This window comes from Schistocerca americana, chromosome 9 (assembly GCF_021461395.2).
Source record: "Schistocerca americana isolate TAMUIC-IGC-003095 chromosome 9, iqSchAmer2.1, whole genome shotgun sequence".
Taxonomy (NCBI): domain Eukaryota; kingdom Metazoa; phylum Arthropoda; class Insecta; order Orthoptera; family Acrididae; genus Schistocerca; species Schistocerca americana.
In genome coordinates this window covers 57,432,517-57,446,668 of record NC_060127.1, presented here as the reverse complement: position 1 = coordinate 57,446,668, position 14,152 = coordinate 57,432,517, and the positions used below count along the sequence as shown (strand labels likewise).

At 40.3% G+C, this 14,152-nt stretch overlaps 1 protein-coding gene across 1 annotated transcript in view; it reads left to right on the top strand.

Moving 5' to 3' along the window:
* The window catches only part of LOC124551147, an 86,013-nt gene extending 72,723 nt beyond the window's left edge, over positions 1 to 13,290 (top strand). The window contains exons 4-5 of the mRNA XM_047126112.1: positions 6,331 to 6,399; positions 12,528 to 13,290. Coding sequence (XP_046982068.1) covers positions 6,331 to 6,399; positions 12,528 to 12,619 — 161 coding nt within the window. The 3' untranslated portion in view covers positions 12,620 to 13,290. The remainder of the gene's footprint in view (positions 1 to 6,330; positions 6,400 to 12,527) is intronic.
* Positions 13,291 to 14,152: the final 862 nt, after the last annotated feature.

The window sequence follows — 14,152 nt, the reverse complement described above, 5'->3', positions numbered from 1 at the left end:
ACTGGAATCTTGGGTCTTTTTGTCCCTGTTTCAGTGTGGCTTCCAGGCAGGATGCTCTCCAACTGACCATTTACTCAGATTGGAATCAGCCATCCAACAGTCCTTTATTCACCGCTGGCACCTCGCCACGGTATTCTTTGACCTACATAAGGTATACGACATACGACATGGCTTGGTGCCATCACATTTTAGTTACCCTCCATGACTGGGGTTTCTGTGGTCCCCTTCCAACTTAAATCCGCAAGTTTTTATCTCACCGGCTCTTCCAGGTTCGAGTTGGCACTTCACTCAGCGCCATTCAGATTCAGGAGAACGGTAACCCACAGGGTTCTGTACTAAGTGTCACACTCTTCCTCATTGCCATCAATGGGCTTGTGACCTCTGTTGGACCTCTGGTTACCTTGGCGTTGTACATCGATGATTTTTGCATCTGGTGCAGCTCCCACTTGGTAGCATCTGCTGAGCGTTGGCTCCAAGACGCCATCTGACAGGCCTCTGCATGGGCATTTCTTCCAGTTTTCTCCCTCCAAAACGTTGGTTATGCATTTTTGTCTTCGACCTACAGTACACCCCAAACCAGACTTTATTTAGGCGACCAGCTCCTCAATGTTGTAACACAGTCCCATTTCTTCGGCTTTATTTTTGATAACAAGCTGACATGGTTGCCCCACATTCGCCACCTAATGACTACGTGTATGCGGAAGTTTAATGTTCTCCGTCTCCTAGCCCACACATCGTGAGGTGCAGACAGTTCCACTCTTCTCCATCTTTACCGTGCTCTGGCCTTGTCCCAACTAGATTATTGTAGTCAGTTTTATGGCTCAGCAGCTCCTTCCACTTCGAAACTGCTTGACCCTGTCCATCATTGTGAGGTGCATCTGGCTATTGGTGCCTTTCACACTAGTCTCGTTGATAGTCTCCTCACAGAAGTAGATATTCCCCCTCTACACATACGACGGAGCCATGTCCTTGTTTCTTATGCAATCACCATTCGCCCATTCCCTGACCATCCTGTGTACCCTGTGCTCTTTGCCAAAGAGGGACGTCTCCCCATCCATGTGTGGGATTGCCAATTGGCATGCGTGTCACTTCCCTCTGTTGGACCTCCACTCACTGGACTGCACTCCGTATCTTTCCTCCCATACACCACCACCACCACCACCACCACCACCACCACCACCACCACCACCACCACCCCCCCCCCCTCCGCCCTTCACCCAATTGGATGGTGCTCAGACCACAGATTAGGACCGCTCTATTCTAGGATCCTAATATTTCAGTCGCTCCTTGGTTTTCCAGCATCTTTTACACTGATGTTACTAGGACAGTCGATAAGATGGGATACGTTTTCACATCTCCAACTGGCTTTGAACACCATTTATTGCTGGGATCATGTAGTGTGTAAGCAGCAGAGCTTCTAACCATTCACAGGGTCGTCTTTTTTGTTTCTCAGGCCTCCCTGCACAGCATTTTAATTTGTTCAGACTCCATGAGCAGCCTGCAGGCTATCGACTGATGCTACTCTCGTCACCTTTTGGTCTCCACTATCCATGACCTCCTCTCTGCCCTTGAGCATGCCGCCTGTTCAGTCGTCTTTCTCTGGGTCCCAAGTCATGTGGGCATCCCAGGGAATAAACTGACTGACCGTTTCATTAGAGAAGCAGATACTGCCCACATTTCCTTTCATGATTCTAGCTGCGGATATGAGGATCTATGTCCAATCTCTCTTTGACCAAAAGTGGAACTCCATCTGGAGTGCTACTGCTCACAGTAATAAACTCAAGGAGTCTACAGCATTTTGGTGCTCTTCCTTCCACTCCTCTAGGAAGGAGTCCACTGTTTTTTGCCATTTACGCATTGGTCGTACCCAGCTCACCCATTGTTTCCTCCTATGTCGCAACCCACCCCACAATGTGGTTGTGGAGCCAGACTGACGATATCTCACATATTGATGGAATTTCCCCTTCTTTCGGCCCTTCGTGTTAAGTATAGCTCTTCCCGATTCCTTAAAATTAATATTAGAAGACGATCCATGGATGGTTGAACTGGTCCTCAGTTTCCTCTGTAAAACTGGTTTTTATTTCCAGGTGTAAGGTTCTACTTTAGCCCAGGCGCAGGCGCAGGTTGGTTGTGGTTGAGACTTCTCTTACAGTCTTGTCAACCTGTGACCCCATGACCGTCCCCTTTTTTTCCAGGTTTTAGATTTGGTCTCACCTTTTATGCCTTTACTGTTTGTGTTTAATGTTCATTATTTTATAATTTCACTCCCCTGACTGGATCCATGCACTTTTAGCGAACCCTCTTTCTTCTGTGACTAACTTCAGAATCACAGGACTGATGACCTCGCCATTTGGTCCCATAACTCCTCTCAATTAAGCAATCAATCAATCAATCATTTTTGTATGTTTTCAGTCCTATCCCTCATTAACCTAATTCAATCAGTACATTATAAAATATATTTTCATGCAAACAGAGCAGCCACTCTATGAGGGCCAGCAAACAATAGTTTGATCTTCTCATCATACTGAAAATAGGCCTTCAGTATAATTTGTAGTTGTACGAATGATTATTTTATAAATAAGACACCTTGAAAATCTGACACAGGATTTGGTGGAAGCCATAAGAGTGACGTCACAAGGCACCATACTAAAGAAGCTGCCTCAGCAGAAGTTGGAAAACTGTGGACAGCGATGGAGGGTGTATAATGAGTTACGCCTGTTCCTAACACAGCCGTGAGAGCAACAGGTTGACAGTTCAATTCCAGTAAATAGAATGATAACACCACCGATGATGATGCTGTGTTGAAGGAGAGCAATATACTTTCTCTTTCTTTTGTTCTCAGTGATAATAAGTATCATGCAAAATTTTTGTTTGTGGGGCTGCAGCCTTAAAAAAAACCAGCTACTAGAAGATAAACATATCCATGGTAATTGTGGCTTTGAGAATCTACTAATGGGGCGCGCCTTTTATAGAAAACAACTAAGTATTGGTAGATCTCAGTATCATTACGTTTACAAGGACTCCCATACCCTGTTTTAGTAAACTGGTCTCCAAATACCATTTCTGATTAAATGCAGCAATGTCGATTCTGAAATTGCGGCTTCAGCAGCAAGATTTCGCTTTCAGAATCGATCTTTGCTCCTATGTTGCTCCCACAAGTATGAATTTCTTACATTTGTGCCCCCTACCACCACTTGTGTAAATCATTTCACATGTGAAAACGCTCTACTTGCATATTGTCACGCCAACTTACACGTAAATTAGGAAAGTTGAAAAGTGTTCTGCTCTCTTCCACGACGTCACTTCCTTCACCATCGCGTGCGAGTTTAAGCTCATTCTGCTCTGGTTTATTCAACAATACAGACTGACAATTGCTTGTTTATGCACGTGAGAAGATAGGGTCATGCCAAAATGATTTGCTTAATCCTCAGCTAAGTGACAAGATGTTCTTAAAAAGAGCGAGCCGCGCGGGATTAGCCGAGCGGTCTTAGGGGCTGCAGTCATGGACCGTGCGGCTGGTTCCGGCGGAGGTTCGCGTCCTCCCTTGGGCATGGGTGTGTGTGTGTTTGACTTTAGGATAATTTAGGTTGAGTAGTGTGCAAGCTTAGGGACTGATGACCTTAGCAGTTAAGTCACATGTTGTTGTTAACAGGTCGATAGGAAAATCATTCAAACACTCAGCAACTCCTTATAATCACTTATTTATAACAGAGTAACACACCATTATATGAAGTGACGAAATGGATTCAAAAGTATGGAACCGAGTGTGTAAACTTGATGAGGTTCATATTACTGCAGAACAGTGAATATTGTAAAGGTATTTTGTTATTTCAGATTAACTATAGCGCTTTAGTCTTTAAGTGTAAATGTTACCATGAAATGGAAATGTATTTGTGCCTTTAGAGATTTAAAACTACTCTTGACCCACATTAAACTCCTATGTAAATGTATCAGTGTTCATATTGGCACAATGACTGAGTAATGAGTGTGCTACATAGTCATACAATGTCTGATTAAGTACAATACCGTACCAATAAAACAAACATATATTTACAGCACTTGTGAGGACCTTGACTAACTCTGAAAATAAAAAGAAAGCTGAACTGTTGAGACAAGAACGTTACTTTCCGATGTACCTTAAGTGTGTTGTAGAAAAAATAAGAATTTAGAAATGGTGCTCTTTGGAATGCAATACATATATTGCAGTGATTCCAGTTGCCGGTTTCTTTCAATTTTACTTGTAAGTTCAAATGGGTTGGCACACCATCTCGCATGCTTGTAGTAGTCTATCTTACGAAGCCAGATATATGGCCAAAAAGCTTTCAAAATTGATTTTACTCATTCGAAAATGATTTTCGAACGATACGTCATTCTCATCAAATATCTCCCTTATTAGGTTATTTGATATTCCCAAACCTTTCCTGCGAAATGGCTACTTTCATATCCAACAACTGTTGGTTCGTTTTATCTTCGTCAACATCACTGTAATCTCTACGTCACTGTAATCTCTACAACTAAAAGCTGCGCAACTACTGTGCAAATAATTTCATTTCTCGCCATCTTGAGAGTCTGGTAAGTAGCACTTACAATTCTGGCATGAGCAAATACTAAAGTTCATATAAGGGTGGTGGTGAAGGGATGCATATATAGAAATTCAGTTAGTTACTTACAATCGGAAGTAAGGGCAATAACGCACCAGTGAGGCCGCGGCCAGACCTGCGGCTGGCCGGATGTGACCGGGTTCGCATGGAAAGGTGCCGCGCACTGAGCCGGTTGCGGCCAGCGCGCCTCTGCGGCCAATGTTACACGCAGCTGAATGGGGCAGTGCGCACTTTCCACTGCCAGCCGTCAGTGCGGTTCCAGCTGTGGAGATACTTCACATTTTATTATTTGTTTGCTGCTGCGTGTCTGCAGAAGGGTCTTTCTGTCATCTGAACTTTGATACAGAGAAATTTATTGTAAAGGGAGAGTCTTGCTTTGTGGGACTTTTCACCTGAAGAACACGCTGACAATGATGTGAAAAAAGAGAATGTGGGAGGAAGTGACTATAATGTTTGAGGGCAGAGAATGTGCAACACCACAGGAACAAAACACACTGTGTAAGTTCTATTACTTTTATTTATCGATATTAACACAACATGTACAGTCATAGACGATCTGGTATCGAACTGAAATTACAGAAATCAGGTAATTTGAATGTCTGTATTGCAACAATGCTGCACACACAAATTCCTTTGATGGAGTGACAGGCAGCAACTGTCTAAGAAAATGTGAGGAATATGTCTACTAGCAGCAATGTAATGTAATTATATCCCATATTTATGTGATGCAAATATTGAATCGAACAATATACACCTATTTCAGTGGTGGGAAGATACACCATATCGGATTTGCTGATAACAGAATAGTAATAATCCCTTGTGAGGTTGTTAGATCCTCCTCCAAGTGCCTCTCCAGATGGAAAGCCTCCCAGATATGGGTGGTACCAAGGAAATCGTACACTTGGGGTGGACCAAATACTAAGACAATCCTCAGCGGTTATTCAACCTGTTGAACCCAAAATCCGGACACGTCTGATTGAAAATCACCAGCACTCTGGTCACCATTTGTTGGCTCATTGGGCTGTATGAATAAAACTGAAGCACAGGCTTGGAGCAAAAGGTAGAAATAAGAGCATTCACTTGGAAGCAAAAAGTAAAAGCAGAACCATTAGCTTCTGATGCTAAAGATAACCTTTTGCTTTTCCTCTCCACTTTTTACTTCTAACACAGTAGCAAAAGCTCCTAGCCGCCTGCTTGGTACGCATTGTCAGCGAACCATTGTTGAGCAAGAGCAGGCTTCATCACTGTTTTCTTTGCCATCCGACTGCATTTCACTTCGTTTATTTTCATTGAGTACTGTCACTTATAGACTGAAGATGTCCGATTCAGATGAAAGCTTGGTATGTGCTGAAAGTACAATGTTGTTTTTTAGTCAAGGCTTTAGAAAATCATCCTGAGTTATTAGAGAAGTCACAACTTCCAGAAGCAAAAAGAAAGAAAGAAGAAGCAATTCTAAATGTTATACATTCATTTGAAACTAATACTGGCATTAAAATTGACAGGAAACAATTGCTAAAGAAAGTTAGTAACATGAAAACGAGACTTAAAAGGAAAACGGATAAGAACAGAACGGGAAATAAACCGACTGTTTTAAATGTTTGGGAGAAAAAGTTTTACAGCTTGCTACAAGGAGATGGGGGTCCTACAATGAACCAGATACGAGGTAAGATAAATTATGAGCTCGTGTGATGTTAATATTTATTTATTTTTTCAAATCGTTAACTTTCAGGGGCTGTGACACTAGGGGTTGCACCGTCCATATCTATACTGTCGCCAGTAGAGCACTCAAACTCATCTGGTAAGATTCAGTTCTAGTTTTTGTTAGTCAAACAAAATTAATTACTGCTACTTATAAAGATAATAGCGGAAGTTTGTTTTTCGCGAGAGTAGCGAAATGTTCTTATTACTGTATCGTAAGTACTACTATTATTATTATTATTATTATTAGTGGTGCTGGCAGTAATATGATATGTAAGAGCCATGTTTGCTATTCAGTTTCATTAAGTGCCATGGCTAGTGTTAACTTGGGCCGTCAACATTTCGTAACCCTTTGCGAAGGAAAGTTTCTGCTGTTATCTTCGTAAAGTTGGTTCAAATGACTCTGAGCACTATGGGACTTAACTGCTGAGGTCATCAGTCCCCTAGAACGTAGAACTACTTAAACCTAACTAACCTAAGGACAACACACACATCCATGCCCGAGGCAGGATTCGAACCTGCGACCGTAGCGGTCGCGCGGCTCCAGACTATAGCATAGAACTGCTCGGCCACTATGGCCGGCTATCTATGTAAAGTAAATCTTCATAAAAATGCAAACACGCGTTAAGTTCTACGTTGTATGCATCTCTGGCATACACGTGTGTTTCTAGGAACATATGTTACAACTCGTGCTGGTCCACCATCCTCTCTGTCTAGAGCAAGTCCATATGCAAGGCCACCACCCTTGAAGAAAGGAGCATTGCCAGAATCAGATGAGACGAAGATGCTTAGTACCACAGAATTACATAGGCTGGTGCTGCTGGAGCAACTGAAGCTCACTCGACTCCAAATGGAAAAAGAAGCTATGTTAATGAACTTTCTTAATATACAGATAAATAATGTAAACAATATGCAACAGGAGGAAAATGAAAATAGTTTTAATGTATATACCGTTCTGTAGACTGTGTTATTCCTTTTGTTGTAGACGATCAGTAATTTTGTATCTTTTCATAAATAAAAAATTCAAAATCCTGCATTTTGTACTAGAGCTGCAATTTCTTGTCTTCTTTGACATCCTCTCCGAAGAACATCCGCTTCAGTTAAAGGCTCTCCTCCTCATTATCGCCATCTTCATGTAAATCCTGTGCTGTGTCTTCAAAATCTTCATCTTGTAGATGTTTTTCAACATTATGCAATATAAAGCAGCAAGTTATTACTGTTGGAACGTTTGGTAAGGCAACTACATGTATATGTCAAAACAGGAAACCACCTCTTCAGCTGACCAAAGCAACACTCTATCACAACTCCTTTGGGCCATTAGCCGGGACTCTAGGCCATACCCTTCATCACCAAAAAGAACAGTGTTCTTACGTTCACTCAGCACATTCCAGACACTTGAATTTCTCCATATTCGATTGCCATGTACTGATCCAGGCCGGCTAGCCTCAACACTCGTGAACTGTTCCTTCACACAGCATGTTGCCTGCACATTTATACTAGCAAAACTCTTTCTGTTGATATATTCGTCGCCAAACTGCACAGGTTATGGAATTCGCACATGTGTACAGTCAATTACACTAATAGCACTTTGAAATTTACATTTTTGTAACCACTCATTTTTAGCCACAGTAATATCATGTGTTCGTGACGGAAAATTGATCCACAAATCAGCTTTTCCCATTACCTTTTTAGAAACACTGCTCACTGTTTTACTCACTGTAGTTTGATGAATTCCCATTTCTTCTGCTGTTCCAGACTCGAACCCTGGATCAGCTATATACCGAAGGAAAATCTTCCTCTTCTGTTCCGACGATAGCGCTCCACCTCTTCTTTCCTCTGTCTCTGTCAGAAAATGCTTTGCAATCCACTTAACATTTGCTTCGTTGAAACGATACAGTGTTTTATAATGCTCTCCAGGTGGATATCGACGCGGTCTGTAGCATTTTTCGCGGCGTAAACGTGTTGCTATTTGAGCCATATCTGCGCTCTGCAAACGTGAGCCTGCTACTGACCAGCCTTTACGTTTTACAAGCAATTGCTTCCAGAATGAAGCCATAGCTTCTCTTTATTCTTACAGTTCATCTAATACCGAAGCAAGAGCTCAAGGGGAAAGCAAAAGCTTTCATTTTTCTTTTTGTTCCCACAAGCAAAAGCTCTTGCTTCACATTTTATTCATAAATTCCGAAGCTTTAGCTTCGAAATTCGAAGGAAAAGCCATTGCTCCACTTTATTCTTACGGGCCAATGAGCTCGGCTGAAAATATTTGGTACCAAAAGCTTCAACAACCTCTGGTCCTATTTGGTCCTGGTATCATACAGGACAAACCAATGAAAAACAAGCATACATGAATTGTACAAATGAAGTCAACTTTAACCCAGGTGGTACACAACCCGCCCGTCGACAGACGGCAACGGGATTTTTCGGATTTTGGGGAGTCCAGGCTAGCATGGCAGTGAATATCGGATATCTCTGATGAACCTTCCTACAAGCAGAAAACATTCATTGGAACAGCAAATATCAATACATTGATCCAAACAGGAAAACTAAATAATCTCACATAAGAAATCGACTGACAAAAAAAATATTCTCATCCTTACTCTTCAAGAAATATGACTAACTGACAATGAAACCCTGCATTACAGAAACTATCCCATCTTCAAGCGCAAAACACAACAACAGGTAGCGAAAGGCTCACCAATCTTCAGCATGGCATTTCTCGTACACAGATCCATCATCAACTCTGTCAAAGAAATCACTCTCATCAACAATCGGCTTATGACTATGCACATTCAGAGCCCCAATAAAGAAAGTACATTCATCAATGCACACGCCCCCACCGACATCGAAAATAAGAAAAACTCTGAAAATAACGAAAAATTCTGGAACACACTCGAAAAAAACCACGAGCAAAATTCACCAAGATGATGTGAAAATCCTAATGAGAGACTTCAACGCTCTATTTGGGACACAAAACCCTATAGAAAAATCATAGGTAAAAATTCAGCACACTGAAACACTAACGCCAACAGCACACTTCTGACTGACATTTGCCAACAATTCAACCTCAAAATGAAGTCTACAAACTTTAGGAAAAAACCAGCTCCGAGGTAACATGCTTGCCTATCCGGTGCAAGCTGCTTTCGTTAGTCTTTCGAGACTCGCTGAAAGCCATATTTTTAATTCTTTTGCAGCAGAGCTACAAGCAGACAGGTAGAAACTCAATAAGGGAATCGTAAGACAACACTCGAGTAAAATTCTTCTCGCTACTTTCAGTACCCCTTACAGTTAGTGTCAGAGCGAAAACCTTATGGTACTGCAAAATTCATAATGCCACTTTTGTTTTCTGCCGACATATTTTTTGTTGTTGTGAATACATAATTTCATCTATAAACTCTACATTTTCATAATACTTGAGTATAATACAGAGCTTGAAGTAAATACAGACCTTTTCGAAATCAAAAGTCGGTAATATCCTACTAATTCGTGTTAAAATAGACACAACCGTCTTACAGACACTTAATGATTTATTAAAATAGACTTCCGTCGTGATGTTTCTGTAGTGAGTTGAATTTAATTTGTATTATTACAGTGAATATTGTAATTGCGTTTTCCATTAATTTATTGAACACAACAGTAATCATTAACGAGAAATCAGTCAGCAACAGTATATTCTTTCATGATATCTAAAACAATCTGACAATGCTAAAGTAGTTTACAAATTCTATGCCTGTAGAAACCTACTAGTTCTAGCGATGTCTTTAAACCAGTGTAGTTAGAAGAGCATTTTTGTCTAGAAATGAAATGCCTTGACGATTGATCGATCAAGAGCGAGAAAGGTAATATTTTATGGGTATACGAGGAGAGGGACAAGTACCTGAGAGATGACTTCCCTATCAATCTCCTGAATAGTTTTGTTCCTCAAATGAAAATAGTGCGTTTGCATGCAGTAGCACACGGATGTAATTTTGTCGGTCGATTTTCTTACACTGCGACCAAAAGATGTCTCAGGTGTTGGCAACAACTTCAGCTGTGATGAACACATCCTTGGGGAAGAATTCGTAGTATTAAACACACTTTTGGAGCTATCAGATGAAAAATATTATGTTCACACTACTCTTTGCTCTAGTTTACGTCTTTTGGTGGGTCTCAGCCTTTCATTTCTTCTTAGGGAGTTAACGATAAAGGCTAACTCATCACCAGTAACAGTATATTGTAGGTACGTACAATGAGTGACCTGATGTTCAAGAATAATTCCAATAATAGCATCTCCATTGATTTTTGTTGTTTCGAATTACAGCATGCAGTACTCCTACACCAGACTTCTGAACCATGAATGCAAGTGTCGCATGATGGTGAAATGGTAATCCATCACTTGTATCAACAGTCAAGAGTTCCTTAAAGAGGAAAATCATTCATGCCTGAAGGAACGATGTTTGTTGGAACAAGAATATCTTTTTTTGGAGTATTTTTCCCAAAAGTACTCGCTCCACGCACAGTTCAAATCTTTCGAGCTGCCTCCTCTGCATTCACCCCTCTGTTATACCAAAAGTAAATATTGATCTTTTTCCAATTTCGGCCTAATTTTACAACGCTTAACCGTAGTTCATGGTTTTCAAATATGCAAAATCCAATGCTTAACTGCAAGATAATAACTAGAACTTCAAAAGTAGACAACATGTCCTCCTGGTACTTCCTCATCTTACAGTGTTGCCAGATAGTGCAACTTTGTCAAGGGCAGTCAGTTATATTGGTCACCTTAAGTGCACGACTCGAACTGAGTCTCTGTGGCGCCCAGCCGGTAGTCAGTTTTTATGTCTAAGACTGTACATATAATTCAGACTTTAATAAATGTAATACTACTGCCATGGCAGAGCGTCTTCGTGTACAAAGTAATCGGCAAAAATGTTTCTGTAGTGTGAACTGGTTGCACACCTACATATTCGTTGTGAATATCGTCATGAACTAAAAGATATCCATACAATGTGTCTAAATATTGAACACCATCACTCTTTCATACATAGTTGTGTAGAGTATAACACACCTTAACAATGTCTATGGCGAAGTCAACGTCCACATTCAGGGGCCCGTAAAAGATCCTCGATTTATTTGCCATTATCCCGAACATACACTCTATGAAACATCATGCTCGAGAATGACGATAGCTGAATACTTTTTTATAGTATCAAGTCGCAGACCTACGTACGGACACATAATTCTGTGTGACTGCGAAAATGCGTCGTCAGCAACAAATACATAAGGCACTGGCGTTTTGTTTATGTCTCAAATATGTGTTATTCTTCCAGAATGTGCAAGTTATTAGACAGTATTCGCTTATAGAACACTGATTGTTGAAATATCGTTGAGTCAGCACATTTACCATGTGATCCCACATCTACAGCGACAAATTTGTAGTTTGCATCACAAACAGCCAATAATACAATAGAGAAATATTTCTTATAGTCGAAGAACATTGATGCACTGTTTGCTGGTTTCACCAGTCGCACATGCTTTCCGCCAATGGCACTGAAACAGTTTGGGAAATTGGCCTTAGTTTCAAAATTTTTTGCTATTTGCAGCCAGTCGTTTTTGGTCGGTTCTGGCAAACATTCATCTTTTATGATAATCCAGATTTCAATTTTTTTTCATTTCGTTTATTATCATCTTTCTCATCATTTACATGATATAGGAATTGTCATAATACTGTTCACAATAAGCACAGCAGAATATTACAAATTTCTGTCAAACACACATAATTAACATTATGTTGAAAATTAAAACACATAAAATTAATATTATATAATATTTTGAAAATTAAAACATTGAATTAATGTGTTATTCTTTTACATGCTCTTTTAACATGTAACATTGATGAACATAGTGTTCTTACAATTTCTCTGATTGTTGTTACTCCAAGTCGGAAAGTATGATGCAAATCAATGAATTTCCAGTTGCCAGGTATCTGAAAGGGAGAAATTAATAAATTATTTCACACTTTTGCGAGAGAGGTTAGTTTTAAGGTAACCTTTCTCAGGAAAAAAGACTTGAAATATTTTTCTAAGGTAATCTAATAAACAGAAATGTTCTAATCATTTTATTTAAATTAACATATGTCCTATCAGTACTTACTGCATGTGGTAAGTGGAAATCCATCTAACATATCACTATTTGTAGCTTCCATTCACAAAAATTGACATTATTGGTAACTAAGATAATATTTCTTTTTTACAGGTAATCTTTACAGAAGAATTGGCGTAACAGTAAAGTTTCACACAGCCAAGAAAAACGGAAATCAACCGGTAAAAGTGGTTCTGCTGCTGTGAGAAAGAAGCCATGTCTGTATTTTAACTCCAATCATATCTAAATATGATCGTCGCATCACATAGAGTGTGTCACCTGAGAATGTTGAGAATCATGCCACAGCAGAAAGTTCCAAGTGTACCATTCCAGGCTACAGTGCTCAGTAAGAAAGGGAAAGCAGAAAACGGAATTGTAAGCCAACCAACCGATGTTCTGCAAAAATCTGCCGAAGCCAGGAAGCAACTGGACACACAAATGATGACAGATGAGGACAGGTTTTTTTTCTTGTCTTTGGTCAGCGACTTCAAGAAAATACCTGAGCACCTGAAGTTGTCTATAAAATGAAGAATCTTAATTATTACTGAAGAAGCCCAACCGCATCCTAACTGTCCAAACACATCTTCCTACAAACATTACCCAGCGTACATTTTTCAGCGTCCACAATCATCAGCCAGATATTCCTCAGAACTCCAGCCTCTGTCTACATCGTTATCTTGTGATGCAACAGGATATTATCAGGAAAACTATTCCATGCAATCTATTTCTTGTTCTTCTTCACAAAATAATAATTCAGAACAGTCTGCACCAGAAACCACCAATGATGGCAGTGTTGATAATCGTGTTACATCACCATTACTTACATGTTTCAGTGACCCGTCACGTTAATTTTACTTACTACATAATGTAACATTAACAATTTCATTATTGATAAACATTTTCTGTAATAAAACTTACCTTAATCTGATTGGCAGTTTCTCTTCATCTGCTATGCATTGTCGCATTGCTGTGTTAGTACCTCTTGTGCAGTTTCCAATTTTCTTTAATATTTCATCAAAACTTTTGTAGACATGCTAGTGAAACTGAAGAATTTATCTTTGTGTTCACGAAGTTCACAAACATTTCATTTGTAGAGTGGGATTGCAACATAGGATTAATTAGAATCTTTTCTTCTTTCATTTCACCTGATAATACCAGAGGCACACAGCCGTTGCTACACTATGTGATCAGAAGTATCCGGACACCCCCAAAAAGACATGTTTTTCATATTAGGTGCATTGTGCTGCCACCTACTGCCACGTACTCCATGCCAGCGACCTCAGTACTCATAAGACATCGTGAGAGAGCAGAATGGGGCGCTCTGTGGAACTCACAGACTTCGAACATGTCCGATGTGATAGTGAAGTGGAAACGTGAAAGGACACATATGGCACAAAAGCATACAGGCTGACTGGCAGAGACCGCCGATAGTTGAAGAAGGTCATAATGTGTAATAGGCATACATCTATCCAGACCATCACACAGGAATTCCAAACTGCACCCGGATCCACTGGAATTACTATGACAGTTAGGTAGGAGCTGAGAAAACTTTGATTTCATGGTCGAACAGCTGCTCATAAGCCACACATCACACTGGTAAATGCCAAACGACGCCTCGCTTGGTGTAAGGAGCGTAAACATTGGACGATTAAACAGTGTAAAAACGTTATGTGGTGTGACAAATCACAGTACACAATATGGCGATCAGTTTGGCGAATGCCCAATTAATGTCATGTACC